Raw genomic sequence first — 27627 nt, forward strand, 5'->3', positions numbered from 1 at the left:
GAAGGATTGAAAGGGAAGTCGAGGATGGGGGATGGTAATGATGAAGCAAAAGGGTCGTTGCCAACGAAAGGAAAAAAAAAGTGACGGAGAGAGGCGTAAGACTAGAAAAAAGGGAGGGAGAAAATAAAAAGACGCGCTAGGTGGGAGGGGTCGAGTTTATATATGCTGAGGTGGGAGAGGATATGGTAGACATGTACGGGAGCCCTCAAATAGCTTAGCCTCTTGGGTCATCAAACATTCCCGTCGACAGCTCGCCTTCCCGCTCCCCTCTAAGCATGTCTATGCTCAATGTTCAATTCAGTAAATTATTATCTCCCCTTTCTTTTTCTTTTTTTTAAATAGTGTCTGCACACGATTTGTTTGATTTGTTTGAATAAACAACCGCCCAGGAGAGGCGAGCTGCTGAGCTGGGTTATAGAATAACGCGTCTAAGACTGAAACAAGTCCCTGATGCTGAACCTTAAAACGGCTATGTGCCAGCTGCCTGTGCCCCTCGGTTATTTTCCTGAAATTGGGTTACACAAAGACCGGATTCAGAGACAGGACTGACGGGTCCGAGTGCAAACACCAGACAGGGGTAAGCAAACTGTCCCAGGGGTAAAATGAGATCGTAACAGGATATGTATGCACGCAGCCTGGATACGGTTTTCTATTTTCTATTTTCCACCCGTCCTCCATCCCCATCCTCCCATTCCCCATCCTATCAATGGTGTGATGAGGGAGAGACAGAGGGGAAAAAATGTAGAACAAAAAAGAAGGAAAAAATGGCGGATAGACTAGTTTAGCATGAAGAAGCTAAGAGAAAAGACGAATAGGAAAGACCGCCCACACACTAGCTAGAGCAAAGTATCGGGGCATTCAGTCGTCCACCCCCCCAAGACTCAACAACCAATGCTGGTCTATGGTTTACTGTGCCTCAGCAAAAAGTATATAGGCTACCGAAGGTTTGAGCCAAAAAGGATTTTGTAAGCAGCTTAGCGCGCTTGTGAAAGATTCGCTCGCTCGAGCTGCTCTTGAAATAAATTTGATTGGTTGCCCCTGCCTGGTTTGGAATCTGGTCACTGCATGCCAGTCCAATTTCCCTTTGCCCCTGCGTGTCTTCCAGTTCTCCCATGTTGGCGTGATGGAACATGCTACTTTGTATTTCTGCAGCCTTCATCGTCCGTCGCACAATCAGCAGGGTATCTTTCCAATGGGTTTGGTTTCAGTCATCAACACTGGACCTGAACGCCAGGAGGGGGAGGGGTCCCAGCTCAACCCTGTTCCGGCCTCGTTGTTTTAATTCACAAAACCGTGGATCCATTCGTCTTTTCCAAGTTCCCGCGCATTTTTTTTTTCCTCTGAACAATCTTGACACTTCTTGATCTACGGTAGACTTAGTCTACTAACCACATTATAGAATTTCCGATTTACCACCGAGGAGTATCTGTGAATATCGATTTCCCACCAATTTTTTTTCTTTTGAGCAACCTCGAGTCGGTTGCCGGATCTCAGTCTAGATCATTTACGTAAACAATAGAAATGCGCGCACAAGGAAAATATATACAGCCCTTTTATGTCTTCTGAGCCGTTGGCAAAGTGAAGGAGCTCCATGGATGACTACAAATCACTGGAATGCATTCTCCTCGCAGATTCGATCGGTATATGTGAGGTTGGATATATTGGATACGTATTTTTTTTTTATTATTCGCTGACTCGATCCCTATTCTAACGACGCTTGACCACTTGAATCTATGAAAGAAAAATAGAAAATAAAAAAAAATAGTAGGAAAACAAAAAGGACTAAAGTGTCAACAAACATGGTCGATCGCATGGGGTTGGATGGTTCCACAGAAAAAAAAAAAAGAATAATAATCGCTCGTATTCTATCATCTATGCAACTTACCACATCCTCATTCTCGACCAAATGGGACAGACCCACACGCTGAGGATTGTGCTTAGCAGATCGACCCCACACAAGCGCATACTTGAATTCTGCCACCAGCGACCTGTGAATGGCGTGGCACTATATAAAGGGACGGACGACCAAAAAAAAAAAAAAAAAAAAAAATCAGAGAACCATTGCCTTTGAGTAGTTTCACCATTCAGACACTAGAAAATATAGCCCTTTTACCAGATACGTACCACATGTTCAATTGTCGATCCTGCACGGATAATGAGTCCTCCTTCAAAGTCTGGGTACTCGCCTCTCTTCTTGGTATATACGCGTAATAGGGCAAGGTTCTTCCAGATCGTCTCAACCAGATAATCCATGTTGAGGTCCAGCTCGCAGCTCATAACGACTGTGTACGGCGTGCGCGCCAGCTCGTCCACCTGCTCAATCGTAACTGAATCAACTTTGTTGTAACACTACAACAACACCAAAGATGTTTTCCTGTTAGTAACGCTGATACGGTTACCCTCCTCAACATCCTGCTTTGTAATGTAATTGGAGTGTCTGGGTGCACTTACGTAGATGGCTCTGATATATTTGCGGTTGCCGAGGACGACATCGATGAACTGGTCGACACTGATGTCCTCGCGGATGAGCACCTCCGCATTGAAGATCCTGTAGTCGTGAAGAATATGCTGCACCATCTTGTCCGTCAGAGCTGTGAGTTTGCAAGTCGCGTTAAAGCTGATGCCACCTCCCGTCTTGATCTTGAAATAGACATTAGGCCTCCGTGTGTTCAAACGGATCCCGACTGCCTCCAATTCCGTCTCAAGCAACTCTCTTTGCGCTGCAGATTTGGTGGCATCCAACATGATCATGACCAGATCTGCGGTTCTGGCGACCGCAATAACCTGACGACCACGACCCTTGCCTGCCGAGGCTCCCTCGATAATTCCTGGCAGATCCAGCAGTTGAATGTTTGCGCCGTTATATTCGATCTTTCCGGGAATACATGTCAACGTCGTGAACTCGTATGCGCCAGCTTCCGAATGTGTGTTTGTTAGTTTGTTCAGAAGCGTGGATTTGCCCACAGAAGGAAAGCCGATCAGAGCTACACGGGCATCGCCTGATTTCATGACATCGAATCCTTCTCCCTGCAAAAAGAAAAAAAAAAAAAGGCCGTCGAGGTCATGGATAGTACGAATGGTCGTGTGTTAGTCATTGTACGGTTGGATTGGATATTTTCGATGCAAATAAGCCATGCTGAGAAGTGTTGAAGGGTATCGGGCATACCTTGGCGGCAGTCTTGCCAGGATCCAGGAGCTGGACACGGTACTTGGCCAACTTGGCCTTCAACAGACCCAAGTGGTACTCCGTGGCTAAGTAAAAGAGGCGAAATATCGAGACAATAATACCATGGTTCTGTCAGAGCCATATTCGCCTCAATTTGCTTTGTCTGCCTTTGACTCTCTGATTCCTAATCAGCTCTTTTTTATTTTTTTTATTTTTTTTTTTACCCTTGTTCTTCTGCGTCTTCGAGATCTCCCTCTCGATATCTGCGATCTTTTCCAGAATACCCTATTCATGCAATCGAAAAAAAGCATCCGCGTTACTCAGTATGCAGACTTTGTCGAACTGTTTCCTTGCTACGCGTCTCATCGTCAGGGTTGTCGCTTCATGTCGGTGTCTGTCATTACCATTGTGAAATAGCTTGAGGTGGTCGGTCAGAGTGATTGATTCCTTTGGAGCAACTGTATTTTTTTATTGGCCTCTGGTGAAGGTTGTTAAGGGGTGTGCAGACTACCTTTCCTCCCATGCTCCAAATGCGCCCAACTTTTAGAACACCAACATTCGACACAAAATTGTATGCGAGAAAAGTATGCAGTAAAAAAGACAACATGGCCCAAGGACTTAAAAAAAAAAGTGCTATGTAGAAAAAAAAAACTGCTTTATCAATTCACGAAATGCAACTAAAAGGACGCAAGGTAACACATTATGGGGTAGGGAAGCTTGTTGCCAATCTTTTGCAATCGACATCCGCTTTAGAACGTCTCGTCAGGGTATTCTTCTGCCCCAGCAGCCTGCTCCTCAGCCGGGATCTCGAATCCCTCCTAAAAGGTGATAAACAAAGCAAAAGGACCAACTGTCAGATACTGTTCAATTGAACAACCGGATCAAACTAAAATTACTCTCAGGTGCTGCTTACCTCTGTACTGTAGAGAACAGCCTGGATGTCCTTCAACAGAGGGCTATCACCAGAGTCGGGGGCCCGATCCAGCTCTTGCTGCATCAAGACCTCGATATCCCTGAGCTTTCCAAAATAAAAATCACGCTCTTTCTCCAGGGCAGCAACCGTGTTGCGCTCCTCTTGAAGTTCCTTTTGCAAGTTCAAAATAACAGTGTGGTCGGGACTTGGTCCACGGTGAGATCTGTTGGCGATAGCAGAAAGGTGGCCGTCGCGTCCAGACATCGAGCGGTTGGCGGCTAAGAGAAACGAAGGTGCGTACATGTAAGATTACGGGAATTCAGGGATTCACTTAAGATTCTTCCTAGTACTCCAAGCGAATAGCGTTCAAAATCATAGGAAAAGTGAACAGAAGTGGTGAGGAGTCGATAATGGAAATAGAAAAGCTGCCTTACCTCCGTTGTTCATGGGTCTCCTGGCAGGGGCGGTGGTGGATCTGTTGGCGGCAGACAGGGGCTCGTTACCGGCACCACGGCGTGCTACTGCATCATAAGGTTCGCCAGGGAAGTTGCGATCCCAGTATCTCTTGAGCCATTGCAAGAACTCGAGATTGTCCTGCATCTTGCACTTCATGAGGCGATCAGTTGGAATAGCCTAGTTATAGATTTGTTGCGCAAAGAAATATTTAGAATCAGCTAGAAGCAGAGCAAAGAGATGGCGATTGAGCCCTGTCTCAAGACAATGATAGATTGAATTCTCTCCGTGCTTCGACGCCCAATGGTGCCATCATACCTTGTCGACCTTCTTGTTGGCAAAGCAAGTCTGGAGGACTTTGTAGTTACCGAGGTATTCGTATTCATGCTTGGTCGCAAACTTGACACGCGACATAGGAAGGTCGCCTGCACGTGAAAACAAACAAGGATTGAAGATGGTGAGAGGCATGCACGCCGCACAGCGGGAGAAAAAACACAGCCGCTATGACATCCTTTTCAACGTCGGGAAAGTCCTGGCCATCATACCGTAGATAGAATCCATAATTTGGACATATGCGGCACCTATCACAGTGGACATAGCAAAGAAATAAGGGGTGTCAGTTCTGTCGACTTGGGTATTTTCAAGATGAGGAACCATGGATGTAACATCGGTTCTGTTGGAGTTCTCCTGAAACATCCATAGACGCGATGCTGCTCCCACGGGAGCGCGCCTCGAGTTGTCCAAGTTGAGGCTGATTCATCTTCCTGAAGTTGATGACAGGGATCCTGGGTTCCGGTTGTCTCATGACTCTTGCGCAAGCTGTGAGGAGATGAATGAACAAAGTGTTTTTTTGTTGAGCAAGTGAGAGTGTGGGTGTACCTGTTCCGAGTTGTTCAACCTTGGTGTAGTTGAGGCCCAATAGCTCGTTGACCCAGGCGATGAGTTCTCCTCTGCTTTCAGACATGATGGTTGCTTTGTAGGATCGGGTGTTTAGTTGATGAAGGGAGGTTACAGAGAAGAAGAAAAAAACAGGATGAGGTTCAGGTTCACAAAGGAAAAAATAGCAACGGCTACTTCAACTTTGAGTGTGTGCTCTCCTGCATCTCCGGCGACACACCAAAATGCAATTAACAGTAAACTGGGTGCGTCCGTCATATGGGCGCACAGGTGTGTGCTATACGCTTTTGAGTGTGTACCTTATCAAGTATCTAGGTATCTGACTATTGTATGAAAGATAACTGCCGTACACATACAGATGGTGCAGGACCACGTTTCGCACTCATATTCGCCTATTATTTCGCGCTCATAGTTCATTAGCACTCCTAGTTGTATCTCTCAACAAGATGATCAGGGAGTGTATATACATCCGGATGCGAATCACCCGGAATCAGATAAAATCCTGTGTGCATCCAGCTACATCTCTTCCCTACTTTACTCGCAGTACCCTAAACAATCATGGCTGCTGGAAGTAAGTAACGGTTCTTGCAATGTACGCACCAATATTATTAAAGCAGATCACTACAGTAACAGAGTAAAGGATAACTTCAAGGAGAGAACGAAATGCGTCAACAGATTGTACTGTCATTCGCGTAGCTCTCATTTGAAACGACACCAAAAACGGATACCAGAAAACAAGGGCAATAGCATGCGAAGACGGCAAAGCATAGCGAATTCGAATCTACCACTAACAGGTCTCAAAAAGAGCGTTAACGGGAGGCTCAATCATGTTTAAATACGTACCTGGAAGAGAATCGCCCTTAGGACTACTGCTATCGTACTTTTGGAACAACGGCAAGACATATCTTCGTTAAAAAGGGGTGTTTGTAATGGATTGTCTAGACAAGCACCAAGATATTGCGCCCATCGATCCGACATGCTGTTTCATTTCTAAACAGAGAGTTTCAACCCCTCTTGTTTGCTGCCTCATGGGATGTGAGGTATCTAGGGTATCTTGAAACGTTATGGCCATCGTTTACATCATTGAACGTAGTCGATCGCCACAACGAACGATCATACAACTCGGTTTTCAAGAAAGGGTAATCTTGGATCGTTATACTTCGAACGAGATATTAATCGGTTCAGAAAAGCTTCTGCGAGAACATAGGGGACCTTTACTGACATTACAATCGACCTTTTGTTAAGGCAGCGATCTTGAAGAATAGAGGCGGGGAGACGTTATAAGGCTGTCCACCTTTGAAAAAAAAAAAGTATAACGCAAACCCTAAATTTAACCATGTCCGTACTCGATATTCAGGCACGGACCACTCCAAAGATGAGTACATGAAGGGCTGTGCTGCTGCAATCAAATAAACAAGGGATGCATTCCAAGCCCACACCATGACTAGAAGGATTAAGCGGGTTGGAACGCATTATAGGCTATATGCCCTTTTGACGGAGCTTTCCTGATATAATCGACACCAACATCGATATACAAGATCTGTTTATTCTAGTCCTCTAACAGATATTCGCGCTAAAGAATCAACGGGATGTCACTCATGCGTGACATATCAATATTCAAGGAGGACAAGCCCGCTGGATCCCATTGATGGATGAGTGGCATCATAAGGATGGGTTGCAAGGCGCTGTATATATTTTGATTAGGAATAGCAGAGCTCTAGAAAATGGTGGTTATTGGCATTCAAAGGTGAAGGCCAGGATGGTGCAGTACGTTGCACTTGCATGAATATAGGCAAGATGTATTTTCACACGGATTCAAGGAGTGTTGTATGCTTCTTTAACCATTTCACTATTTTGAGACAACAAGTCTGCAAGCCTGTATACAAGATCAGCGAATACAACACTATAGAGATGAGTTACAGGCATCACACCTTGGACAATAAGGTCGGTGTTCAGTTCCATAGATCAACGATACGAGGACCATACCGCAGCTCAGGAACGTAGCCGAACTGTCCTTGACTGGATCATGGCGCTCAGGCGGCCGGCGTCTTTAGGCCGAGTCGCTGATAAGAAGATGGAATTAGAGGCCCAAGAAGTACAGTTTGACATAACGACGATAAGCCTTGGCTTTCTAACAAAGTCATTTTGCAGTATCCTAAAGCTCTTCCAGTTGCTCATCATAGAAGTCCTCTTTGCACGATTGTTGTTCAATCATAGAAAATATAACGCGAATTTATTTATTTACAAGAGTGCACATGCATGCATGCATTGGATCATTGGATTGTTATCAGTTGGATGAAGCGAAAAGGAGCAGGAAGGAAAGAACAGATAAAAGAGAGCTGGGTGAAGAAAAACAGAGGCCGGCTACTTATTGGGACTTTACATCTGCTCCTGCTGCGACAGCGTCCCCCTTGGCGGCTTTCTTGGTGCTAGTCTTCTTGGCCTTGGGTTCCTTTGCAGCGGTAGCCTTCTTTGGGGCAACCTTCTGATGATTTTAAGAGCAAAAAAAAAAAAAAAAAAAAAAAAAAGTCGTGTGAATATCGCGTCCTGGTCACATGGAACATGCACAAGGGAGCCATAGATAGGGTCCGGTAACCCACTCTCGATCTCAATGATAATCGATATCGTTACCTTGGTGCTATCCTTCTTGACGGTGGCCTTCTTAGTGGCAGTGGCGGTCTTTTTGGTCGCAGCAGCGTCCTTCTTGGGAACAGTAAGCTTCTTTTCCTTCTTTTCCTTCTTCTCCTTCTTCTCCTTGACCTCTTTCTTTTCCTTGAGCACTTTCTTTTCCTTGGACTCCTTTTTTTCCTTGACGTCCTTCTTCTTGGGTTCCTTCTTTGCCAGCTTGACAGGACCAGATTTGCCCTTGGGTTGCGTAAAGTCACCGCTCTCGACACCGCGCTTGATAGCGGCGTTGAGGTGGACATCGGAACCGTCACCGACCTTGTAATTTCCATGGATGTACTTTTTCAAAGCTTGGCGGGACGAGCCATTACGCTCCTTGAGATGGAGAAGCGCGGCGATGATCATCTCCTATATGGATCCATTTTATCATAACGAAGTTTAGCAGCCATTGCTGGAAGAGGCGGATCCGAGTCGGGTAGTGCGCATGAATAGAGTGGGGGTGATCATGGGGGGCTTTTTTTTTTTTTTTTTTTTTTTTTTTTTAACGCCTACGTCTCTGGTCAGAATTTTCTCGAATATTGATGAGGGGGGCGAGAAGGCGACTTTTCACATTCCCACACGAAATGTGGCAAAACTGGGGCTCGTGTTGAAGAGCATCCTGAGGCGCTTATGATTTCGATCCTTTGCATCATCTGGCGGCTGAAGACGATTACAACGGATTTCGACATCGCGACCCTTCGCTGAAAATACATCGCACAAACAAAAGTGGTCCGTGAGATTATGGGAGTATTTTACCTTGTAAGGAGGGTGCTCAGCATCCTTCTTGTGAGCGGGGGTCTTTGTCTGGGCAGTGGCCGATTTGGATTTAGCTTTAGGGGTCGCCTTGGTCGTTGCCTTGGTGGAATCGACCGAGGCAGCAGGGGCGGTGGTGTCGCGTGTCTTTGCAGCAGCCATGTTGTGTGGTTGTCTGGTTGTCTGGTTGTCTGGTTGTCTGGTTGTCTGACTGTCTGATAGAGTGGTGTGTTATATTTCGCAGCCGAGCGAGGGTTGGAGAACAGAGCACTAAGGGATGTGTGTGTGAGTGTGTGTGGATGGGTGGGAGGGAATGAAAAGAAAAAGAAACGGAGGGAACAAAGACGAGGGTGTGCAGAGATATATTTGAAACTTGAATTTGCGGAGCGTCCGTTTTTGGAACGCGTTTTTAGCCGAGTGAGTGGAACGCGTTTTTGCCCCTCCCATGTTTGTGTGTTGGAAAAATAAAATGCAGTCATAAACCACACACTCACTCCGTCCACTCTGATCTGCCTGGAGAAAGGCCCTCTCCAAGCACGCTGTGCTCTCGCTTTGCCCCCTTCCCAGCTCCACTTCTGACCTACAGGTTGCTGTCGGTCTTGCCGTAGAGGCGTCGTTGCCGACAATAAAGCCGAAGATATGGTTGCCATGAAGCGGGAAACGAGAACCAGACGGATGCTCTCCAGTCGTTGTTCTGCAAGTGCGTGTGTGCATATATATGTGCGTGTGTTTGTGTGTGTTCGTCTCAGGACTGGTTGTCGTCCGCGGCTCTGTCACCAGCAGCAACCCCGTTCCTCTCGCTCTCTCTTTCTTTATTTCAAGCCCCCCCGCGCCATCGCATCCTCATCTCTCTTCCTCTCTCTCCCCACCCTGCCCGTTGTCAACATCTCAACGAACAACAACTTCGACACCAAGCGACCAGCCAGCCAGTGCTTGTATACGCGTGTGTGTGCCCGTCAGGATCCTCTGAAATCAAATCAGTCGGCCGCCTTCATTCGGCCGCCTTCATTCGTCCGCTTACTCGGCACCAACTATTTCCCAGTCGGCTTGGCGAATCCGTCAGGAAAACATAACAGGACTCTACCATGCCGCTCTTAAAGCGCAAGGCGATCAAACTGGTGCCTCCACCCAGCATCGATGACTTTGAGGAGAACACTCCCGTCTACATGATGCGATTCACCAACGAGATCTTTACCAACTATGAGTATGTCTGCCTTACACCTGCTTCGGCGTGCTCGTTGCAGCATGCCCAATTGTATCCCTGTGTTCTCGAGGCATTTGATCCGCCGATATCCTCCTCGATCTGCAAAAGTGCGACCTCTTTCAACTGCCCTTACTGATCTGCGTTTCAACACTTTAACGATTCAATAGAGATTACATCAATCGATACTTCTTTTACAAGCAAAAGAACTGGCAATGCGAGACAACCGGAAAGTCTGGATTGACCTATGAAGAGGCGCTCGAGTCAGAGCACAAAGAAAAGTCCATGGTCGCCAACAAATTTCCTCCACAGCTTCGAAAACCCTTGCTGGAGTTTGTGCAGTTCCGTATGTCTAATTGTCCTCGCGGAGCCTATCAGGGACATTATGTTATCCTTTTGGCCACACTTATTGACGAGGCATGCTTTCCCTTCATATCCTTCATATTATAGAAACCGTGAGGATTGACGCTGTTGTAGATGATGCGTTCACAAAGTTCAAGAACGTATACTTTCAAAACGAACCCGTCAATGTTTCTTGGGACAAGTCGACGTACGTGTTATCTACATCTTGAAATGAATGCGAAACCGGCAATTGATCGGGCTGATCGAATGTTACTAATGCACTGAACGTAATCTGTTTCAATAGATATAATGCTGTGATTCGCAAAGTGCTACCAAAGGAGGAATGGACAACAGTGCAAAACGGAGCGGAGAATCCAGAGGAGCCAGGACAGTATCTGGTTCAGGTTCTGGATCGGAGGGGTGATGCTATTGAGGACATGCAGCGCGTCGTCGATTGTTCGTTACTGAGGTTCGGAGACACCATTGGACTGGAGAAGAGTTATGTTGTGGTGATTGGACATTGCTGAGCAATTCACTGACTATTCTCACATCCACCGTCCGTGTTCGAATCTATTTCTTAGCCGTGATCGCCTAGCCTTCAACAAAAACATCCTGCGAAAGTACATTCGAGAATGTTCATCAAAGGAAAACTACATTGGCGCGCCATGGCTGGTCAAGCCATCATTGGCGAAAAAGTACGGAATAGAGACACGTCTCCCAGCGGATCTCCAGGCCGCACGGGATTTGGTCTTCTCCAAGTTGAAGAAGCGGAAGGTACGGAGGATTTCAGTACTGAAAAAAGCAAGGAGATGGCTTCCTCAGATGCAACCCCATTGACGTTTGATTTTCCAACCATGCGAATAATTTAGGGACCCGCGGATCCGGCACCTGAGCTGGCAGCAGCAAAGAAGGCTAAGAAGGAGGCTGCAGAGAAGGCAAAGGAGGAAGGCACGTCAGAATCGGCAACACCCGCGGATGTCAAAGTGATTAAATATCCTATGGAGGACCTGGATCTGGACCCAACTTTGGTGGCAAAAGACTGCGAAGGCCCAACAGCACGACCCGAGACCCAGAAGGATATCTCTGTGCCACAGGATTGCTTCGAGGCAGTCGTCATGGCCTGGCAGTTTTTGAATTCTTTTAGGTAATAACGTCTTTGGTTTCTGTCACAAATGGAGTCTTGATGAGGGCCGGAAACAGTGGATTGATATTGGCCTTTGCCCTAAAATAGCTCGGCGCTGAAATTGTCACCTTTTGGGCTGCAGGATTTTGAGGACTCTCTTGCGCACTCGGACGCCCAGCATCCAAGCGTTATGGTGGCAGAATATCACTCGGCCCTTTTGAATGTAATTATCCAGGACCGACTCAAGGGAATCGCGAAACCTGTTTTGCTCAGCACAACAGGCACTCCAACTGGAGCATCGGCAGGCGCTCGCGAGGACAGGGAAAGCAGTGTGATGACTGAGGACGATGAAAGCACAGTGGACGACGGCGATCTGTCCATAGGAGGACATGACGAGTATATACAGAGGCGCAAACTGCCCCACCGCCCGATCAATGAGCGGGTGGTAGTCATTGGCAATGGATGGGACGAGAAGCTGGTCTTGCCGCCCAGAGAGGGTTGGGAGTCAGTACTGGTTGGACTTGTGAATGAGGTATGTCTAGACCTTGGCTCTTTTGGTGCTCTTTAGCTCGAAACACCCTTTTGCGTGAATACTGACTAAAGCTGTCGATCTTTTTTCTTTCTTCTGCAGCTTGGGTCTTTTGATGCTATTCCCAACGTTGACCGTATTTTGAACCGCCTTGTGCCCAACGAGACCAGTCTGAAGGAAGATGTCGAATTCTTGTTTCCCACACTGCCATATGAAGACAAGGTCAGCGTACTTGTTTTCCTGGTCGAGACAGCGGCCGGCACAAGCACCATCAGGTACGAAAGGGGAAACACCAATGCGTGTGAGGCGTCTATATTAACTATGTTCAAGTTATTAATAAGAGTCCACTTGCGTTGATAGACACTACATGGAGCAATGTCGCGAGCAACTGAAGGAGTTGCGTCTTCAAAAGTTCGAGATCAACAAGGAGAGGAGGCAATTGTAAGTTGATTGCGACGAGAAAATTGGGATGGCGCCCATGTTGACTGCTCCGGTTGTCTAACGGAAGGAAAAAAATAATATTGTAACTACTGATAATAGGCAAGCGGACAAGGCCGAGTTTGAGCGCCAAGAGTCAGCCGATAATAAGAGTGCAGCAGCTTTGGAGAAGGCAGAGCTAGAGTTGCAACGGAGCGCTGCCGCGACTCCTGAACCAACTTCGTCTCATGAAGTCGATAGTGAGGCCGAGGCGAATGGCGACCTCTCACGAACCGAGTCCCGGCAAGAGAAACTCAAGCGTCAACAGATGGAGCGTGAACTGCAGGAGTCTCGTCGACATCAGGATCTCCTACGTCAGCGTGCACTCACAAAAGCGCGGAGCGCGGAGCAAAAGGCGCGTCATGATACTCGAAAGAGGTTGGCGGACAAGGAGCATGCGTTGAACAGGAAGGAGGAGCAGGTTGATAGGGATGTGCGTCGGTTTGCGATCGCGAGGGTGAGACCATTGGGCAAGGATCGGTTCTATAACCGGTACTGGTATTTTGATGGGATCACGATGGACCATGCGACGGATCGCCTCTATGTCCAGTCGCCATCATTTTTGGATCTGGAAATTGTCCGTACAAGAGCTGATAAGGACGAGGTGCTGAAGAGACAGCGGATGGAAGATCCGTCGGGTGGGTTGGAAGATCTATTGAAGACGCAGGAACAGGAGATTATTCAAGGATTGGCGGTAGAGAGGGCGGCGAGAGAGAAGAAGCTGCAGCTGGAGAGGGAGCGGGCACTGGATACGGATGATGAGGACGAAACCGATGATACAAAGGGGCCAGGGTTGGCGAACGGAGGCACGCATAAGGTTGCTACAGATGATGCAAAGGAAGAGCTGTTGGATGAGACTGTGCCTGTCGAACACAAGCCTACACAGTGGAGCTATTACTGCGAACCGGAGCAGATCGACAGTCTACTGCGATGGCTGAATTCCAAGGGCACGCGCGAGAGTGTGTTAGTGAGTGCGCTCAACAGCCATTATGATCTGATTGTTGGGGGTATGCAGCGTCGGCACCAGGACCTGCTAAACCAGCTGCATAAGGAGCAGCACCGCCGGAGTACCAGGACCAAGACTGTCCAGGCCACAGAGGGCTACCTCGGTTATGTCAACAGGCAGAGCAAGTGAGCGATGACAAGGACTATTGCTCTGGTGGAATTCGTATTTTTTTATTTTATTATTGCACGTAGCATAGATTGCAAAGAACATGGGGATTACAATTACAAGTACACCTTTTTAATAAGACGATCATAAACGAAAGAAGATAATAAGTATATTTGTACAAAAATGCAATGCAATGCATTGCATTGCATGGCTATGATGAGGGGGCGATAAAGAAGGCTCTTGTGGGACCCTTATTTGACCTCAAGAATAGTCTCTTTCATCGATTCAAGCGCTCGGCTGTTAAACCTAGCCATAAGCAGGTATATCCCCACGAACGCACCGAATATTCTGCCAGCCGATACCGGACAAAGAAGAAAGAAGAAACGACGAAAGATTAGCACTCTAGAATTTCATCCGCACCTTCGCTACACACAAAAACAACTTACCCAGCCAAGAAAGCAATGACCAAGAAGATGATCAGCAACCCTTCCCCTCCGGAAGCGGCTCCACATTCTCCGAGATAGAAAGGTCCACAACCCACGCACCTACAATCACACCCCCCAGCACCATCACGCTCATCCTCTCCACACAGATACGTACACCCCCCGACCATCAGAAAAACGAGCCCGAATCCTGCGACGACGGCGAACCCCCATACGAGATCCATCCAGTCCAGTCCAAACGCCGTCGTCGTCTCGCGATGCGGGTCATCGATGAAAATACGTTTCCATTCCCAGACCCCATTCTGATTAAGTTCCCTCCCACCCCAGGCGGCTGTATAGCATACGGTGGCAAACATAATTCCCGTGATGATATGCAAGAACCAAGCGTGTCCGAGTACATTCGCCATCCAGGGACGGGAGAAGGAGTAGGTATAATGACAGGTATCGCATTGGAACGCAGATTCCTTGCGCGGGGAGAGGGCACGCCATTTCTCGAGGCAGCCGAGATGGATGTATCGGGAGGAGCCTTTGCAGAGACAGGGGGAGATTAATTGACCGGATTCGGAATCCTTGTCGTCGTCGGTTTCGAGACAGATTCGGCAGCGCCGTTCTTCAGAGTCGCTACCGTTACCGGAGGCCGAGTCGCCGAGAGCGGGGGTTGAGGTGGGCATGGTGAGGGCGACATGATCTGTACGATGATGATGATGGTCATCGTCCCGGTCCGAGTCCGAGTCCGAGTCGTGGTCGATTCTGGACGCGAGTGCCTGGCGATCTAAAGATCCTGATGCTGAAGCAGAAGAAGAAGAGGAAGAAGATCCGGGAAGGAGCCTCGAAAACATGTTTGACCAAGGTTTCTTGGACGCCGTCGTATAATTGTGTGGAATTGGTTCCTGATCCTGCGAAAGCGGAGGTGGTGGATACCGCATCTGAGATTCTTGTGTGTAGGGTGTAGACGATGGAGGTGACCGTGAGCAAGTCATAGGTCGATGCGGTTCCGAGTAATTCTGGACAGAGATGGACGACTGGATGTTGGAAGAAGAAAAAGAAGAAGAAGGAGAGGTGTGGTGGTGATGAGGCAGCAGGAGCTGTTGATCTTCTGCTAGGTTCTCGTCGTCTTCGTCTTCTTCTCCTTCTTCTTGGTCGGCAGGGTTGGCGTTGGCGTTGGCGCCACGACGGGTGTTTGATCCACGATGCGAGTGTGATGGTAGCATAGCCTTCTGAGCACCGTATTCGTCATGAGAATCGTGCATGACATGGTTATCAGCATCCGTATGCCTGTCCTTGTCCCTATTGTTGTCCATGTCCATGTCTTTGTCAAGGTTGTTCTATTTTAAAAATAACCATCGCCAACGTCGTTCAGGGTCAGCAATTGGACACCAAGCGCAGCTTCACACGCACAGAGATATTTACGCACAACACCCAATTATAGCCACCCGCGGAATTCGAGAAGGAGCAAAGAAAGAATAAATGCGAGAGTATCCCACAGGACACCATTACCGACACAAGTAAACACCGAACAGATGTATATTAAGCAACAGCAAGAATACACGGGGCGGTGCTTGGGCTCTCTCTCTCCCTCTCTCTATCCAAAGGGGGCGAGAAGGCGATAATCCAAAAAAGAATCCCAGCTGTACGCCTCAACTGCAGTCGCTCAAAGAAAAACGCCTCCCTGTGTTCTCTTAGCAGACATCCATACAGCACTCTGTTTCCGCATCTAACAATAGCACATATCCTGTTCGTATTCGTCTTCTCAGTTGTTAAGCATACCTCGCTTGGCTGTTGCTGACGTTGGCTCTGTCGTTTGCCGTCGTGTTCTTCAGAACTGTGGGTCCTTGTTCCTGCACCCATGGCTGTTGTCATTATATGATGATGAAGTGATGGATGAATTTGATGGGTGAGCAGCAGTAAGGGAGCAAATGGGGATGCAGGCAATAAGTATCGGGCTTGGGAGAAACAGAAATGTGGGCGCACAGCAGCAGGACACGGGTCGAAGACTGAGACTGCGCTGGGCCATTTCGACAAATTAGTCAAGAACGGCATTGCCGTCTTGAACCTTGAAGCCATTCCTGGTGCACATCACTGAAGCATAAAGATATCCATAGAAAACATGGGTTGCAAAAGGCATACATAATATATTTTTTTGTGTTTTGGTATTGTTACATGTCGGTTACTAAAGCAAAGGCATCGATGGCGCCGTATCATATCGTAAAAGAAAGCGAAAGAAAAAAAAAGATCCTAATATCCAACTGTTTCCGTGTATGCGTAAAAGGATGATGGCCCTATAAGTTTGCAATTAGGCGTCCACCTGCATATAGTCGGTCATCTCTGCATCCAACTGGTCTGCCGTCTTGGTTTCCTTCCTCTCGCCTCCCTGGCGACCACCACGACCACGTCCACGTCCACCACGACCGCGGCTAGGTCCCTGACCGCGCTGCTGTTGTCCCTGACCGCGCTGCTGCCCCTGACCGCGTTGCTGCTGTCCTTGGTTGCCCGAAGCGGCTCTGTGTTAAGTGATAAGAAGAGATATGCATTATTAGTTTGGTGATCATAAAAACAAAAACAAAAGAGCAACATCCTTTCTGTCATAGCAGTTAATGAGCGAAAAGTACCTTGGTGCTTGCGCGGTTGGGAGGACGGCCTGGACAGCGCCAGGGGCGACAATTAACTCAATCTTCATGGGGCGACCTAAATGTCATGGACACAAAAAAACGCCAAATCAGTACAAAAGTCATTGACTAACACCCTGCAACTCAAAAATCGCAGCCAAAAAGAGCGCACAGTCGTCGTACCATCGAGAGGAACGCCATTAAACTTCTGCATGGCCACGGCAGCATCGCCAACACGGTTAAAGTGAACGAGAGCTGTGCCGGAAGACTTTCCATTCTGATCGTACATCAACGTGCACTTCTTGAGAGGTCCGACTCGGGTGGAAAAGACGAGCTAGAAGAAAACGTAATTGAAAAGATACGACATGGAGCGAAGCGAGGCGAAGTGGGGGGAGGGCGAGGTGAGAGATCCGCAAAAAGAAAGAAAAAAAGCCCATTGTAGCTTAGATGTGCTGGAGTCCCATCGCCGATAGGAGAGTGGTGCCTTTGAGAAGACATGCCACTAGTCTGTCTGCCTGTCCGTCTGTTACGGTTTCGCTCGTTGTCTGACTGTCAATCAAGATGCGCTAGGATGCATTGCGTTTTTCGCGTTCAGAAGCACAAAAATATCACAACCAATATGCCCCTGGAACGACCACTTGCGCACCAAGGAATGGACGTGCGGAGAGAACAAGCAGCCTTGAGCAAGACAGTCGCTGAGGGAAGGGGAGGGAAGAAGTAATGGATAGAGATCATCGATCCTCTGTCGTTCGCGACGAATCTGAAAAATGGTACTCCTCATCCCAAATTCCATCTTCGGCACCTGCGAGTGAGGCGTTCGTGACTTCCTTAGACAATGACGACCAATATCCAATCCTCCTTCCAGCACTCTATCCAGTCCCTGCGAAAAAGGATGCATACATCCTGGAACCATGGATTAAGGAACCCACGCTTCCCTGTAAGATCACGCCAACTCAAAGCAAGCAATGATAAAAGAGAGGGGCGAGGAGAGGATGCCGAGGCACATGTGCTTCCAAGCACGGTGGCAAGGGGATGGTTGCCATCAAAGACAACAACAACGATGGCGACGCGGACATGAACGAAAAGCCCACCACATGCTCTCTCGTTCTCTCTTGATCTCCGATATGGTCTCGCAGATTGTGTCCGCCATGGGTCAGCCATCGATTATGCATTCTCCTCTCCTACTGCCATCTCCAAATCCTTTTGCTCTGAGTGATCCTGTGACTCTGGACAATTGGGCTAAACAACCTGGGACAGACGGGGGAACTGACTCTGGGACTCGAAGGTGCTCGTAGGCGGCGGGGGGTTTGCTCAGCGCAGTCCACCTCTCTCCCTTTCTCAGCCAACAGAGTGACGACTCCATACTCTCAGCATACCCTTCTTGACCCATTTAGCCATTCAAGAGCGCAGGGATGGAAAGAGCAGGAGCACCTTCTCAATCGACATCTTAGAGGGGATCGATCGCCGGGCAACGGTTATCCTGTTGCCCTCATCAGCGGGGTGGAAGGTACGCTGGCAAGGAGAGATAGCGGAATATCCCTCTGAGGTCAAATTACCTTCAGGTCCTCGGCCGTGACCCTGAGGTCGAGGTTCGAGACTTGCATCTTGGATCCATCGGGGACGCTCTGACGGATGACTGAGGTGTGAAGTGGAGCAACGGGTGCGGCCTTGTACTGTTGCACACCGGACTGGTAGGGGCGTTTGTCACGGCTCTGGCGAGGGTTACGAACGGGACCGGTGGCGCGGCCACGGCTGGGGGCTGCTCTGCTGCGGGTGGTCCTCTTGGTCTTGATGATGTCATCAAGGGACATATCGAGAGTGGAAGCCATTATTGAAGAGAGTGTGGTGGTTTGTGGTGTGTGGTTGGAGAGGAGGTGTGGTTGTTTTGGGTGGAGAGACTAGAAGCAACCGATCGATATGTGAGTATGAGACCTGTGTGTAAAACAATACGCAAGCGGTTTCAAAGGTCTTTTACATTGGTTTTCTTACCTTGTCAAGAATGGTTTGCGTTGAGAAAGAAGACTTTCGGATGGAGCGACTAGGATCGAGAGAGGAAGTGGGGAAGTGAGGAAATGAGGAAGGAAAGTGGGAGAGGTGAGTTGGGTAAGAGGGGAAGAGGAGAAGAAAAGAAAAGAGGCGCAAGGCAACAAAGAATGAGAGCGCAAAAATAGCCACGCAATTCAATTTGGATACAACCAATTAGATTCGCCCCCTTTCGCATGGTGTCGTGTCCGTTTCATCACGCTAGGTATACGCTGTGGATCGCATCTCCTGTATGCAACGCAGCTCTTCATCATCAAGAACTACTTTTCCTTCTACCTTCATCCTCCACCGCGTCAAAGTCAAGTGTCGGACACGGATCAGCTCACCATCAAGGAATAAGCAGAAACAGCTACACAGCAGGAACAGTATTTTAACAAAACCATCCCCTCAACAAGACACTCAGGATACAGAAGGATAGGCATACAATATCACCATGTCAGGACAGCAAATCAACCCGGACGACGCCCTGTTCGTCGACATGTTCATCGCCAAGAACTCCCAGACCATGACCTTCATCCGCTCATCCTATTCTGCCATCCTCGGTCTCGCCGCAGGAACCCTCGGTCTCACCAACTGGTCCGGATTCATCTTTTACTTTGTTGGTTCTGCCTTCCTCTCCCTGCTGACCTTTGCCATCAAAGCCAAAGGAAAACCCGCACTCTATTTCCGTCAGCCATTCGATGTCTTTACAGAGGGCGTTTTCGGCGGTCTCTTGAGTTATATCCTCTTCTGGACACTGCTTTATGGAATCATTCACGTCTACGACTAAAAGGAACGATCGCCGCCAACATGACCGACCAATTGAACCAAAACGCAGAACAGCGCGTGTTCGATCCAACAAACTCATCTACATATAGATAATACGCCTCTGCCCCCTGCTTCGCGTCCGGTCGAGCAAAAAGACTAGGACAATAAACTGTACTATACACATTACAAAGTCGAAAACAAAGCAATCCTATTACGTTGGTTTTTATTATGTTCCTCTCGATGGTTATCAAACAGATGCACCGTCTCCTTCCATTGACCCTTATTCCAACTCGGATGCAGGAACGTCAGTGTCATCCGTGTTGTAAATGTTACTTGCCTAAAAATGAAATGAATAAATGACAAATATAATGTGAATAAAAATGAAGACCAGGATGGATCCATGTCCACTCATAAACAAACACATAACCAACATACCATTTGCCAAACTTGGCAAATATTATCCTCGGCCGTGCTAGCAATGACCCAGGGCTCGTTTTGGTTCCATGAAAAGTCTGACACCTTATTAGTGTGTCCTCCGTGGACAAACTAAATGCGAACATGGACAGACACAAGAAAATAGCCGAGTATTAGAACCACATTGTTTTCGCACAAGCGACGCACGTCCCAAAGATACGAGTGAACCAAAGGACACTCACCAAAAGTTCTGGGGGACCATCCTCAGCATCCTCTGAGGTTTGCTCCTCTCCGATCCTGCTCAAGTCCCAAATGTTGATACGACGATCGCCTCCTGCAGAAGCCAGGATAGTCTCGTTATGGGGCGACCAGGCCAGCTGGAGGATCTCATCCTGATGTGACTCAAACGAGTGCAACTTGACCTTCAAGTTGCGAAGATCCCATAGTCCGACCGTACGATCCCCTGATCCAGTAGCAAGGATGAATTCACTGCTGGGGCTGAATGCAACGCAGTTAACTTCGGCGGCGTGCGCATGAATGTTGTGAACTGGTTTGTCCGAGGACGTAGAACGTGTATCCCAGCTATTTTCATTATCAAATACGAAATAGATATTGATTAGAGATGGAAGTACATGTCTTCTCCAAAGTATGCGCCTCCGATCCGTGGCACGATAGATACATACATAAGCATGCGCTGATCATCTCCAACGGAGGCAAACAGGCTGTCGTGAAGAGCGTGCCAGGCAACATCCTCGACAACAGCAGTGTGTCCGCGGTAGATTCTGAACGCATCCAGGACCTTCTTGTCCTTAGTTGCCGCATTGATATCCCAGTGGCAAACAGTCGTATCCTCTGAAGCACTGATCAGATGTCCCTGTAAGGTGGGGTTCCAGGACAATCCATATCTGTTGCGAGTGACAACAAATAAAAGATTCATGCGTTAGACATGCTGCAGGGAAAGGCGATTTCGTTTTCGGCTTCCTCGCGTCCTATATCCCTGTAATAAGACATACCCCTCTTTCGTGTGGCCTTTCAGACGAATCTCCGGAGAGCAGACGCCGCCGGGAGCAGGTTGTGAAGGGTGACGGGTACGGTCGAAAATGAAGAGGTCGCCCGAGACGGTCTTAGTAGCGATAATGTCGGGGTTCTGAGGCATATAGCGTGCCCTGTTGACCTCGCCTTCATGATTGATCCTCTGCGTCACGCTGATCTTGCACTCTGTGCCTCCAAACCCTCCAACCTCTACAAAAATGAAAAAAGAAGAGTTAGCAACTGACACTTTTGTGGTTGCCGGCTGCTATATCCTATTTGCTTTGCCGATAATGTCCATACCGCCACGTTCGTCGTCAAACTTGCGCGTGTCAATGGGTGTGGAGTCGGATGGGAGTTGGACCTGAGCAATCTGCAGGTAGTTCTGGTCGTTGTCAGAGGTATGTGTTCCGATCAACAGGCGCTGAACAGTGTAGTCCTTGCCCTCGGGTCTATTTGCATGGGAATCGACCATGAATACAATTTCGATGCGTTAGAAAAGACTGTACTTTGTACGAGTGCATGCATCAACGTCCACGCGAAAAAAGAGCGTGTCCTTTCTAGTGTTGTTGTTACCTCTCAATATCAGGCAGCCACTGGCAGGTCAACGTGGGCCACTCAAGTGCGTGGGTGACAACAAGGTCGTAGAGAAAGGGCGAGTTCTTTTTCCAGATCTTGTACTCCTCATTGATGAGCTTCTCCTCGGTGATGGCATTCGCCTCCAGACCGCCGTCTGCTGAACAAATTCAAAACAAAGCGAACGCGAAGCAAATCGTTAGCAATCGTCCCAACAGGTACAAGCAAAGACACGCCTCAGCTGATTCTCTGGCGAAACCGCGCTATTGCATTTCTGGCACCAGTATCGCAGCTCTTTCCCATAGTGGGTTGAATCCACTTGCCCATTTCATTTGGGGATCCCGATCGCGCCATGTGTGGTTGTGATGTGTTGAGGAACGAAGGGTAACGAAAGAGAAAGGCAGTTTCAGCGACCAATATGTGGGGACTGCCCTGGATGGCTGGCAAAGTGACGTCACGTGCTCAGCTTGAGTGGCGCGAATCTGAGCACCTATTACCATACCGGGCGAAGGGCGTTGCAGATTGGAATAAAGATCATTGCTTGTTTACTTCATTGCTCTTCCTCAACCCTTCCTTAATGTATCGCCCTCCCTATATTCATGCCTCATTATTACTGGCACTTTCGTCCAGCTCCAGAGGTGTGCAATCCTTGTGAATCATGAACCACGCTCCTCAAGCTGGCAACGAAATCTTGGAAATATCCCAGACTGCACACTCTTTGCTTGTTGGTAAGAGACACAGCAAGTCTATTCCAGAGATCATGCGTTTCATTCTCGCAGTCAGCAAATGCTTTTGCTTTCTGTTGCTCTGTCCTGCGTCTTTCCTCCTCTCGCGCCATCGCTCGTTGGGCGTATAAAGCTTGCCTAACAAGAGGAGGAACCCAGTCGGGAAGGTCTAGGACTGGAGGTTCGGCTGCCTCATCTTGCATGTCACCGTGACCAGGGCCCAACCCTCTCTCGACAACTCGCTCGGGCTGGAGGTAATAGTCAATTCGCACATACGCGTACAGCCGATCAAGAAGGTAGATATGCTTACATGGCCTTCGGCGCCTCTCGTTATCGAGGCATGTGCATGACTGGAGAAGTCCCTCAGGCTCATTCACATTCAACCCGTCTGTAGGCTTGACACGGACACTATATTCGACAGTGGGGACTTGGAACGACTTGACGATAAACTGGAGACAAGAAGAAATGAGCCGCTGATGTGAATAATCATCCTTCAATAGCCCAGTTTACCTGCTGCAATTAAATTATAAAAGCACCCTATTCTCGTGTAGCAACGGTGTTACCAACCACAAGGCGCGTTCAAATGGAATCGCCTTCGCTTTCATTTTTCTTGACTTGTCTACTTTCGTAAGCGGGGGTGGCGCTAATCCATTCTTGATCTTAAAATACTCGACGCGGAAATCCGCGTCAACTGCGCCTTCCAAAAGATAAACCAGATAGTCTGCCCGCACGTTCCGTTCGTGGCCCAGGTGTTTCTGCTTTAAGGTCTTGTGCCAAGATTCTACCCAGTTATTGGTGGTGACTTCTTGGCCATCCTATTATCAGGGTGTGCGCATCAAGTTCAGTTTCCAGAGCCCTTCCACCTATTGTTCATCTTTGCTCACATCAAGAACCCTTACCATTCTATGATATGCAATCCAGCGCTCCACATGTTCGTTGAGCCAACGATTCTCGATATACTCGATTAAAGTAGTTGCTGTGGGGAATTTTCTTTTAAATGCTGCCCATAGGCGCTCCTGATCCACCGCAGTCTTAGCCTTGCGAATCTCTTTCAACAGTGGTCTCATCTGCATGCATTCCGCAACCTAACAGTTATTGACCGAAGTGGTACAGGTAAGAGGCGTTACGTTAATACCTTGCGAATATGCTAAGTGACTCTGGAGAATTGCAGCAAGCAACATGGCTGTAGAAACCCACCGAACGCTTCTCCTTCAAATGCTTCTCCCAGAGCTGGGCGACATGGAAGTCGCAATAAAAAATCCTTGTGTGAGGGAATATGCTCAAGATAGCAGCAGACTCAGTTGGGGCACAGTCCACCATGAATGCTGCTGTTCTCAGACCACACTCATTTGTCAGCCATCGCAACCAATCTTGAATGTTATATCTATGTGTTATAGCGGCGCTGGTCAATCGTCGCATAAGGAAGCACCAAAAAAGTTGGGGTAGAAGGTAGTAAATGCAACGTACTGTGATTCAGAAGAGCTGATCAGAAAGGCGACTGGAATGCCTTTCTGTACAACTCGATCCTTTACCAGCAACGTGAACAAATAAGCTGATTTGATAGTAGTGCTGCCACCTGATAGCAATATCTTCTTGATACTTGTTACAGTCTTGTGGGTGAAGTCCATACAATAAATGGAGTTGTTGTCAGCCATCATCTTGCAAATAGTGAAGAAAGAATATAGAAAGCGGATTGTCAGCATCTACAGCATCTCAGTGATGATAATAAACAACGCTTTGCACAATATACCTCAAGCTGAAATGATGTGCACCAGGTAATCAAAAAAAAGCCATCAACCTGCTCTCTCGGTTTGTGGTCGAACAGGGTCTTTCCTCCCTTTTCTCTAATGGCTTGGAGCCATAGCTCGATACTCTTCACAAGATCCTTGTCCTTCTGCGATTCCCTTATTCTCCGCCTGTAAAGAGCAGCCCGAGCATCGTTCTGGCTGATGGCTAGAGCAGGTGGGGGTATAACATTGCCGCTTTGCATCTGCTTCAGTAAATTTAAAAAGAGCAATTAGCATCGATTATGGCATATCTTGGCGAATAACATACACAACATGCACATAGAAGACTCACGTCTTGCACCAACTCTTGATCAGGACGTAACTTCTTCTGGATCGACTTCCAATCATGGCCTTGATCAACCTGCTGTTGGAGCCATTCTCGGTCATTTTGTCCGCAAGGCAATTTCGCTCGTGCTGTGGCAGACGTGTCACGATTATGCTCCCAATGATATTCGACTTGAATCTCGTCTTTTCCAATGATTTTCCGCACAGTGAGGGATGCCTTGCAATCTGCTCCAACAGAAATGATTCCGTTCTTGATTTCTTTTGGTTTATGCCAACGGCGGCATATGTACTGCAGGCTCCAGTCAAACTCAGGCTTTCTGCCAGGGCGACTCGCATGTGTGGCAAGGTGGGAGGACCTGTTGGGCAAGAGGGTTTCATGGTCCTGCCTGTAAAATTTAGAGTGGGCGGCAGTTCGGTACTGCCAATCATATGCTCGCCTCTCCTGCGCCCAAAAAGCGCGAAACTCTTGGCAAGTGAAGGTAAGAATCAGGGGATTGACTGATTGAGGTGGAATGGCAAAAGGTGTGATGGGATCCAGGGGGTTGACGTCGGGAGGGGCAAAATGAAGGATGTCCTTTATTCTCAGAACAATGGGCAGCATGGTTGACAGTGCAGAGGGAACGGGAAGAGAAAGCACCATAATAGACACGGCTCTAATTTATAGATCTCTGTTAATGGCAATGCATGATGGCTGATATCGGCGTTTTAAAGGTTGAAATGGCAATCTTGTTCGCGTCTGCCTTAAGACTATGTAACATCGACCTCATGTGATAGTTGTCAAGAACTTGACATGAAAGGAGAAGAAAAGATAGAATTTTATTGTTGTCTACAGAATAGACTATCAAACTGAACGGAATATGTACATGAATATGTGTTGGACTAGAGGCGAAGGGGGACGAAGACGGGAAGGGTGATGCTGGAGGAAGTATGCCTTCTTGTAATCGCAAATGCTGCTTACTAAAAAACCCTAAAAAAACCCTAAAAACCCCTAAAAACCCCTGTGAGAATCACACTGACGACGACATCGATGGCGAACCTGGCAGTTCCAGTAGTCAGTTCCTTTATGCCTTTCTACGACACCTTTATTCGGGCAATCCTCCCACGAATCGAGGCGTTGGCAAACTTGTTACTGGCTTCATTGGACGATTACGGGAGCTGAACTTGTACACTCCCCTAAGGCTAACAAGTACTATACGCCAGAGTACACCTTTCTCACCTTCGGAGCTAGTACGGAGTGTGTCTACTCAGCTGGGTGCTGAGCTCAAACGTATTTATCGCAATGGAGCGATTGAACTACAAGAGCAGGTAACAAGTGTATTTTTTGAATGAATTCTGTAGCATGACATTAGGAATTTTTCTAATACAAGATGGTCGCTTTATCAACAATAGCTCAAGGGTTGGCAAAAAAAAAGGCAGACCGGAAGTAGTTGGATACGACTTGGAGATCCATAACAAGTTGACAGCCGTGGAGAGCTTTCTGGCATTCAACATGACGAGCGGCAACAGGCGGAAGATTGCCCCACTATCTTCGGCAAAGGATGGTTTTGTCTCGTTCTCGGAGCGAGAGCTCGTCACTTTATGCTGGAAACGACCGCTCCTTAAAACTCGGATTCTGGAGTTGGCAAGGGTCACATTTTCCAGCTGCTCCTCGGAGGATGACGTGAAAACCATATGGTTACCAGATCAAGAGCCAGGGTTCCTAATCAAGAGCCTTATTGTAGATGTCGCTCCTACTGGTCTCACTGTTCGGCAACGAGGGAAGCTGGGATACCGAGGCGCAATCACCAACATGTCCCTTCTGGATGCGAGGAACCATTTGTCTGCCATCCGTGACCCCAACTTTGACCCTCGAAATTACAGCCTCAAGGGATATGTTCTGACAGGATCTTTCCGCACCAATGGCTTCAGGCTTCAGCTGTCTGCCTACAAGTTGAAGGAGTTGCAAGCGGTTCGATATCGGAGGCTGGCAGATGCCATTTTGCCCCCTCGCCTGACGTCAACGGTTGGAGGTACCGACTATTACTTGCAGGAGATCCGGAATGTCGTAAAGACCAAGGACGATGTCACTCGACTCTGGCCGCATTGCCCTCCAGAAAAAATCAAGATTTTGTGTCTGGATATTGGTCAAGCCTATGTTGTAGCTGGAAGCGCCTTCCTACCAGATACAGACCGTCCGATCAACGACAAAAAAGGAAAGGGGCGTGTCGTGGCGACCTCTGCTTTCCCAACCGCTACTACCCACAGGGCCACTCCTGCCTCTTTGATCTCCACAGCCGCCCCTGGGACGAACTCTACTACCTCTTTGATGGATCCGCCCTATCCAGAGACATACTACAACATATCTGTTAACCAGAAGGCCGTGTACCAACCCACATTCAAGTTCCGAAGATGGACAGAGGAGCAAAAACGGGTGGTACCGGAAGGTGCAACTCAATCGATCCAAGAGATTGAGTCAGACCTCCCACCGCTCCGCGGGCCAGATGCAAGCGTTGGGCAGTACGTTCAGCAGCTCGAGATGGTCGAGCAGCGCTTGAGCAGTTTTTACAATGGCTCGAACAGGCTCTACCAGAGCCACGAATGGGATGCCCAACGTGCACGGGAGGAGGAGTACCTGGTAATCGCAAACAGTTTGCTGAGGTCGGTGGGGGGATCGATAGGCGCCAAAAGAGACGAAAAGAACATGGTGGTGATTGGCATTGGACTTGGTCAATTCAGCAGTTGCTCGCGCCTCACATCACTCCACGACTCCTTTCTGGCATTCTTTGTGCCCCTGGTAAGTGTTTCACTCCTCTGGCGATTTCTTGTCCCTACGACAGATAGTTCATTTATTGACTTTCACACATTTCACCGCCATCGCTCTTTAGGCCAGGTCGCTTAGTTACATCGTTCTTGGTGTTAATATTACAGCTCCAAGAAATGCCCCCGTTGTCACACATTTGTTTCCCAGGTGTCTATCCGAAGGCTCTTCTGCGAGGACTGTGGAACTCCATTCCACAGGGATGAGATGGCGGCCCACAACATGGTGAATGCCGTCCAAGGACATCTGCTCCACCAACAGCGGCCTTTGTACCTGCAGCCGGTAGACGAGGAGGGAAATTATCCGTGGATGAAGACGGAGACCACCGGGGGCGCTGAGGAAAAGGACCACCAAGCTTTTGAGGGAACCAGCAGTAGCAGTAGCAACATCGACAACTGCACTCTCGATAGCGTCCAAGACAGCACCCAAAAGGCATCCAAGAGAAAGGCTTCGGAGGAGGAGGAACAGATCATGGCGATCCTCCAGAGGACGCGCCGACCCCGCGAGGAATAGTAGCCAGACTAGTTTTTTTTGTGTGCTGCCCCC

The 27627-nt window shown here is 48.3% G+C and overlaps 12 protein-coding genes across 12 annotated transcripts; 5 read left to right on the plus strand and 7 right to left on the minus strand.

The window, feature by feature from the left end:
- Window positions 1–1012: 1012 nt before the first annotated feature.
- On the plus strand, window positions 1013–1661 carry BC939DRAFT_438436 (uncharacterized protein; the record flags this gene model as incomplete). The annotated part of the gene is made up of 1 exon (XM_051553837.1): window positions 1013–1661. A coding segment is annotated over exon 1 (224 nt), but the record flags the coding sequence as incomplete, so codon positions are not given.
- BC939DRAFT_438437 (P-loop containing nucleoside triphosphate hydrolase protein) lies at window positions 1662–3596 on the minus strand. The gene is made up of 7 exons (XM_051553838.1): window positions 3571–3596; window positions 3391–3451; window positions 3167–3252; window positions 2452–3027; window positions 2125–2349; window positions 1886–2005; window positions 1662–1731 (listed from the first exon to the last, which is right to left on the minus strand). Exons 1-7 carry the CDS (start codon window positions 3571–3573, stop codon window positions 1708–1710), a joined length of 1095 nt encoding a protein of 364 aa, XP_051416381.1. The 5' UTR covers window positions 3574–3596; the 3' UTR covers window positions 1662–1707.
- A 1-nt stretch (window position 3597) lies between these two features.
- On the minus strand, window positions 3598–5576 carry BC939DRAFT_438443 (calponin-like actin-binding protein). The gene is made up of 6 exons (XM_051553839.1): window positions 5412–5576; window positions 5078–5113; window positions 4851–4957; window positions 4514–4712; window positions 4080–4357; window positions 3598–3984 (listed from the first exon to the last, which is right to left on the minus strand). Exons 1-6 carry the CDS (start codon window positions 5494–5496, stop codon window positions 3916–3918), a joined length of 774 nt encoding a protein of 257 aa, XP_051416382.1. The 5' UTR covers window positions 5497–5576; the 3' UTR covers window positions 3598–3915.
- Window positions 5577–7645: 2069 nt separating this feature from the next.
- Window positions 7646–9056, minus strand: BC939DRAFT_438448 (linker histone H1 and H5 family-domain-containing protein). Its single transcript, XM_051553840.1, has 3 exons — window positions 8850–9056; window positions 8061–8462; window positions 7646–7914 (listed from the first exon to the last, which is right to left on the minus strand). Exons 1-3 carry the CDS (start codon window positions 9006–9008, stop codon window positions 7798–7800), a joined length of 678 nt encoding a protein of 225 aa, XP_051416383.1. The 5' UTR covers window positions 9009–9056; the 3' UTR covers window positions 7646–7797.
- Window positions 9057–9282: 226 nt separating this feature from the next.
- BC939DRAFT_256464 (uncharacterized protein) lies at window positions 9283–10081 on the plus strand. Its single transcript, XM_051551032.1, has one exon. The coding sequence runs from the start codon at window positions 9486–9488 to the stop codon at window positions 9942–9944; it is 459 nt and encodes a 152-aa protein (XP_051416384.1). The 5' UTR covers window positions 9283–9485; the 3' UTR covers window positions 9945–10081.
- Window positions 9932–13653, plus strand: BC939DRAFT_499311 (ATP-utilizing chromatin assembly and remodelling N-terminal-domain-containing protein; the record flags this gene model as incomplete). Its single annotated transcript, XM_051559928.1, has 10 exons — window positions 9932–10050; window positions 10218–10393; window positions 10498–10597; window positions 10694–10858; window positions 10971–11163; window positions 11259–11533; window positions 11621–12044; window positions 12144–12316; window positions 12402–12482; window positions 12582–13653. 10 exons carry the CDS (start codon window positions 9932–9934, stop codon window positions 13651–13653), a joined length of 2778 nt encoding a protein of 925 aa, XP_051416385.1.
- Window positions 13654–13766: 113 nt separating this feature from the next.
- Window positions 13767–15678, minus strand: BC939DRAFT_256527 (uncharacterized protein). The gene is made up of 3 exons (XM_051551033.1): window positions 15487–15678; window positions 14076–15397; window positions 13767–13977 (listed from the first exon to the last, which is right to left on the minus strand). Exons 2-3 carry the CDS (start codon window positions 15377–15379, stop codon window positions 13881–13883), a joined length of 1401 nt encoding a protein of 466 aa, XP_051416386.1. The 5' UTR covers window positions 15380–15397; window positions 15487–15678; the 3' UTR covers window positions 13767–13880.
- A 503-nt stretch (window positions 15679–16181) lies between these two features.
- Window positions 16182–18815, minus strand: BC939DRAFT_438464 (uncharacterized protein). The gene is made up of 5 exons (XM_051553841.1): window positions 18668–18815; window positions 18235–18576; window positions 16862–17012; window positions 16682–16757; window positions 16182–16573 (listed from the first exon to the last, which is right to left on the minus strand). Exons 2-5 carry the CDS (start codon window positions 18505–18507, stop codon window positions 16366–16368), a joined length of 708 nt encoding a protein of 235 aa, XP_051416387.1. The 5' UTR covers window positions 18508–18576; window positions 18668–18815; the 3' UTR covers window positions 16182–16365.
- Window positions 18816–19656, plus strand: BC939DRAFT_438467 (Rab5-interacting protein-domain-containing protein). The gene has a single exon (XM_051553842.1). It carries the CDS (start codon window positions 19155–19157, stop codon window positions 19488–19490), a length of 336 nt encoding a protein of 111 aa, XP_051416388.1. The 5' UTR covers window positions 18816–19154; the 3' UTR covers window positions 19491–19656.
- Window positions 19657–22001, minus strand: BC939DRAFT_438469 (WD40-repeat-containing domain protein). Its single transcript, XM_051553843.1, has 8 exons — window positions 21811–22001; window positions 21488–21647; window positions 21215–21363; window positions 20896–21124; window positions 20566–20787; window positions 20125–20464; window positions 19904–20014; window positions 19657–19805 (listed from the first exon to the last, which is right to left on the minus strand). Exons 1-8 carry the CDS (start codon window positions 21839–21841, stop codon window positions 19749–19751), a joined length of 1299 nt encoding a protein of 432 aa, XP_051416389.1. The 5' UTR covers window positions 21842–22001; the 3' UTR covers window positions 19657–19748.
- A 43-nt stretch (window positions 22002–22044) lies between these two features.
- BC939DRAFT_438473 (uncharacterized protein) lies at window positions 22045–22781 on the minus strand. The gene is made up of 2 exons (XM_051553844.1): window positions 22607–22781; window positions 22045–22508 (listed from the first exon to the last, which is right to left on the minus strand). The coding sequence occupies exons 1-2, from the start codon at window positions 22700–22702 to the stop codon at window positions 22098–22100; spliced, it is 507 nt and encodes a 168-aa protein (XP_051416390.1). The 5' UTR covers window positions 22703–22781; the 3' UTR covers window positions 22045–22097.
- A 2421-nt stretch (window positions 22782–25202) lies between these two features.
- On the plus strand, window positions 25203–27597 carry BC939DRAFT_525406 (uncharacterized protein; the record flags this gene model as incomplete). The annotated part of the gene is made up of 3 exons (XM_051561311.1): window positions 25203–25589; window positions 25674–27057; window positions 27232–27597. The coding sequence occupies exons 1-3, from the start codon at window positions 25564–25566 to the stop codon at window positions 27592–27594; spliced, it is 1773 nt and encodes a 590-aa protein (XP_051416391.1). The 5' UTR covers window positions 25203–25563.
- Window positions 27598–27627: the final 30 nt, after the last annotated feature.

The sequence above is a fragment of the Gamsiella multidivaricata genome, assembly GCF_025024155.1.
Source record: "Gamsiella multidivaricata strain RSA 2152 chromosome Unknown BC939scaffold_6, whole genome shotgun sequence".
Taxonomy (NCBI): domain Eukaryota; kingdom Fungi; phylum Mortierellomycota; class Mortierellomycetes; order Mortierellales; family Mortierellaceae; genus Gamsiella; species Gamsiella multidivaricata.

Bases quoted from the DNA above. Each gene is read 5' to 3' on its own strand.
- BC939DRAFT_438437 (XM_051553838.1), bottom strand. The intron at 3,028-3,166 runs GTATGCCCGATA...TTCTTTTTGCAG, and splicing joins CTGGCAAGACTGCCGCCAAG to GGAGAAGGATTCGATGTCAT. The intron at 2,006-2,124 runs GTACGTATCTGG...CCCTTTATATAG, and splicing joins GATCGACAATTGAACATGTG to TGCCACGCCATTCACAGGTC.
- BC939DRAFT_438443 (XM_051553839.1), bottom strand. From the start codon at position 5,496: ATGTCTGAAAGCAGAGGAGAACTCATCGCCTGGGTCAACGAGCTATTG. The intron at 5,114-5,411 runs GTACACCCACAC...CCACTGTGATAG, and splicing joins GGTTGAACAACTCGGAACAG to GTGCCGCATATGTCCAAATT. The intron at 4,958-5,077 runs GTATGATGGCCA...TTTCACGTGCAG, and splicing joins AATTATGGATTCTATCTACG to GCGACCTTCCTATGTCGCGT.
- BC939DRAFT_438448 (XM_051553840.1), bottom strand. From the start codon at position 9,008: ATGGCTGCTGCAAAGACACGCGACACCACCGCCCCTGCTGCCTCGGTC. The intron at 8,463-8,849 runs GTAAAATACTCC...GGATCCATATAG, and splicing joins CTGAGCACCCTCCTTACAAG to GAGATGATCATCGCCGCGCT. The intron at 7,915-8,060 runs GTAACGATATCG...TAAAATCATCAG, and splicing joins TCAAGAAGGATAGCACCAAG to AAGGTTGCCCCAAAGAAGGC.
- BC939DRAFT_256464 (XM_051551032.1), top strand. From the start codon at position 9,486: ATGGTTGCCATGAAGCGGGAAACGAGAACCAGACGGATGCTCTCCAGT.
- BC939DRAFT_256527 (XM_051551033.1), bottom strand. From the start codon at position 15,379: ATGGACATGGACAACAATAGGGACAAGGACAGGCATACGGATGCTGAT. The intron at 13,978-14,075 runs GTAAGTTGTTTT...ATCGGCTGGCAG, and splicing joins GTCATTGCTTTCTTGGCTGG to AATATTCGGTGCGTTCGTGG.
- BC939DRAFT_438464 (XM_051553841.1), bottom strand. From the start codon at position 18,507: ATGGCTTCCACTCTCGATATGTCCCTTGATGACATCATCAAGACCAAG. The intron at 17,013-18,234 runs GTAATTTGACCT...GTTTTCTTCTAG, and splicing joins TCACGGCCGAGGACCTGAAG to CTCGTCTTTTCCACCCGAGT. The intron at 16,758-16,861 runs GTACGACGACTG...CATGACATTTAG, and splicing joins TAATGGCGTTCCTCTCGATG to GTCGCCCCATGAAGATTGAG.
- BC939DRAFT_438467 (XM_051553842.1), top strand. From the start codon at position 19,155: ATGTCAGGACAGCAAATCAACCCGGACGACGCCCTGTTCGTCGACATG.
- BC939DRAFT_438469 (XM_051553843.1), bottom strand. From the start codon at position 21,841: ATGGCGCGATCGGGATCCCCAAATGAAATGG. The intron at 21,364-21,487 runs GTAACAACAACA...CCATGCAAATAG, and splicing joins TGGCTGCCTGATATTGAGAG to ACCCGAGGGCAAGGACTACA. The intron at 20,465-20,565 runs GTATGTATCTAT...TAATGAAAATAG, and splicing joins GATGATCAGCGCATGCTTAT to CTGGGATACACGTTCTACGT.
- BC939DRAFT_438473 (XM_051553844.1), bottom strand. From the start codon at position 22,702: ATGATTATTCACATCAGCGGCTCATTTCTTCTTGTCTCCAGTTTATCG. The intron at 22,509-22,606 runs CTACAGACGGGT...AAGCATATCTAC, and splicing joins ATATAGTGTCCGTGTCAAGC to CTTCTTGATCGGCTGTACGC.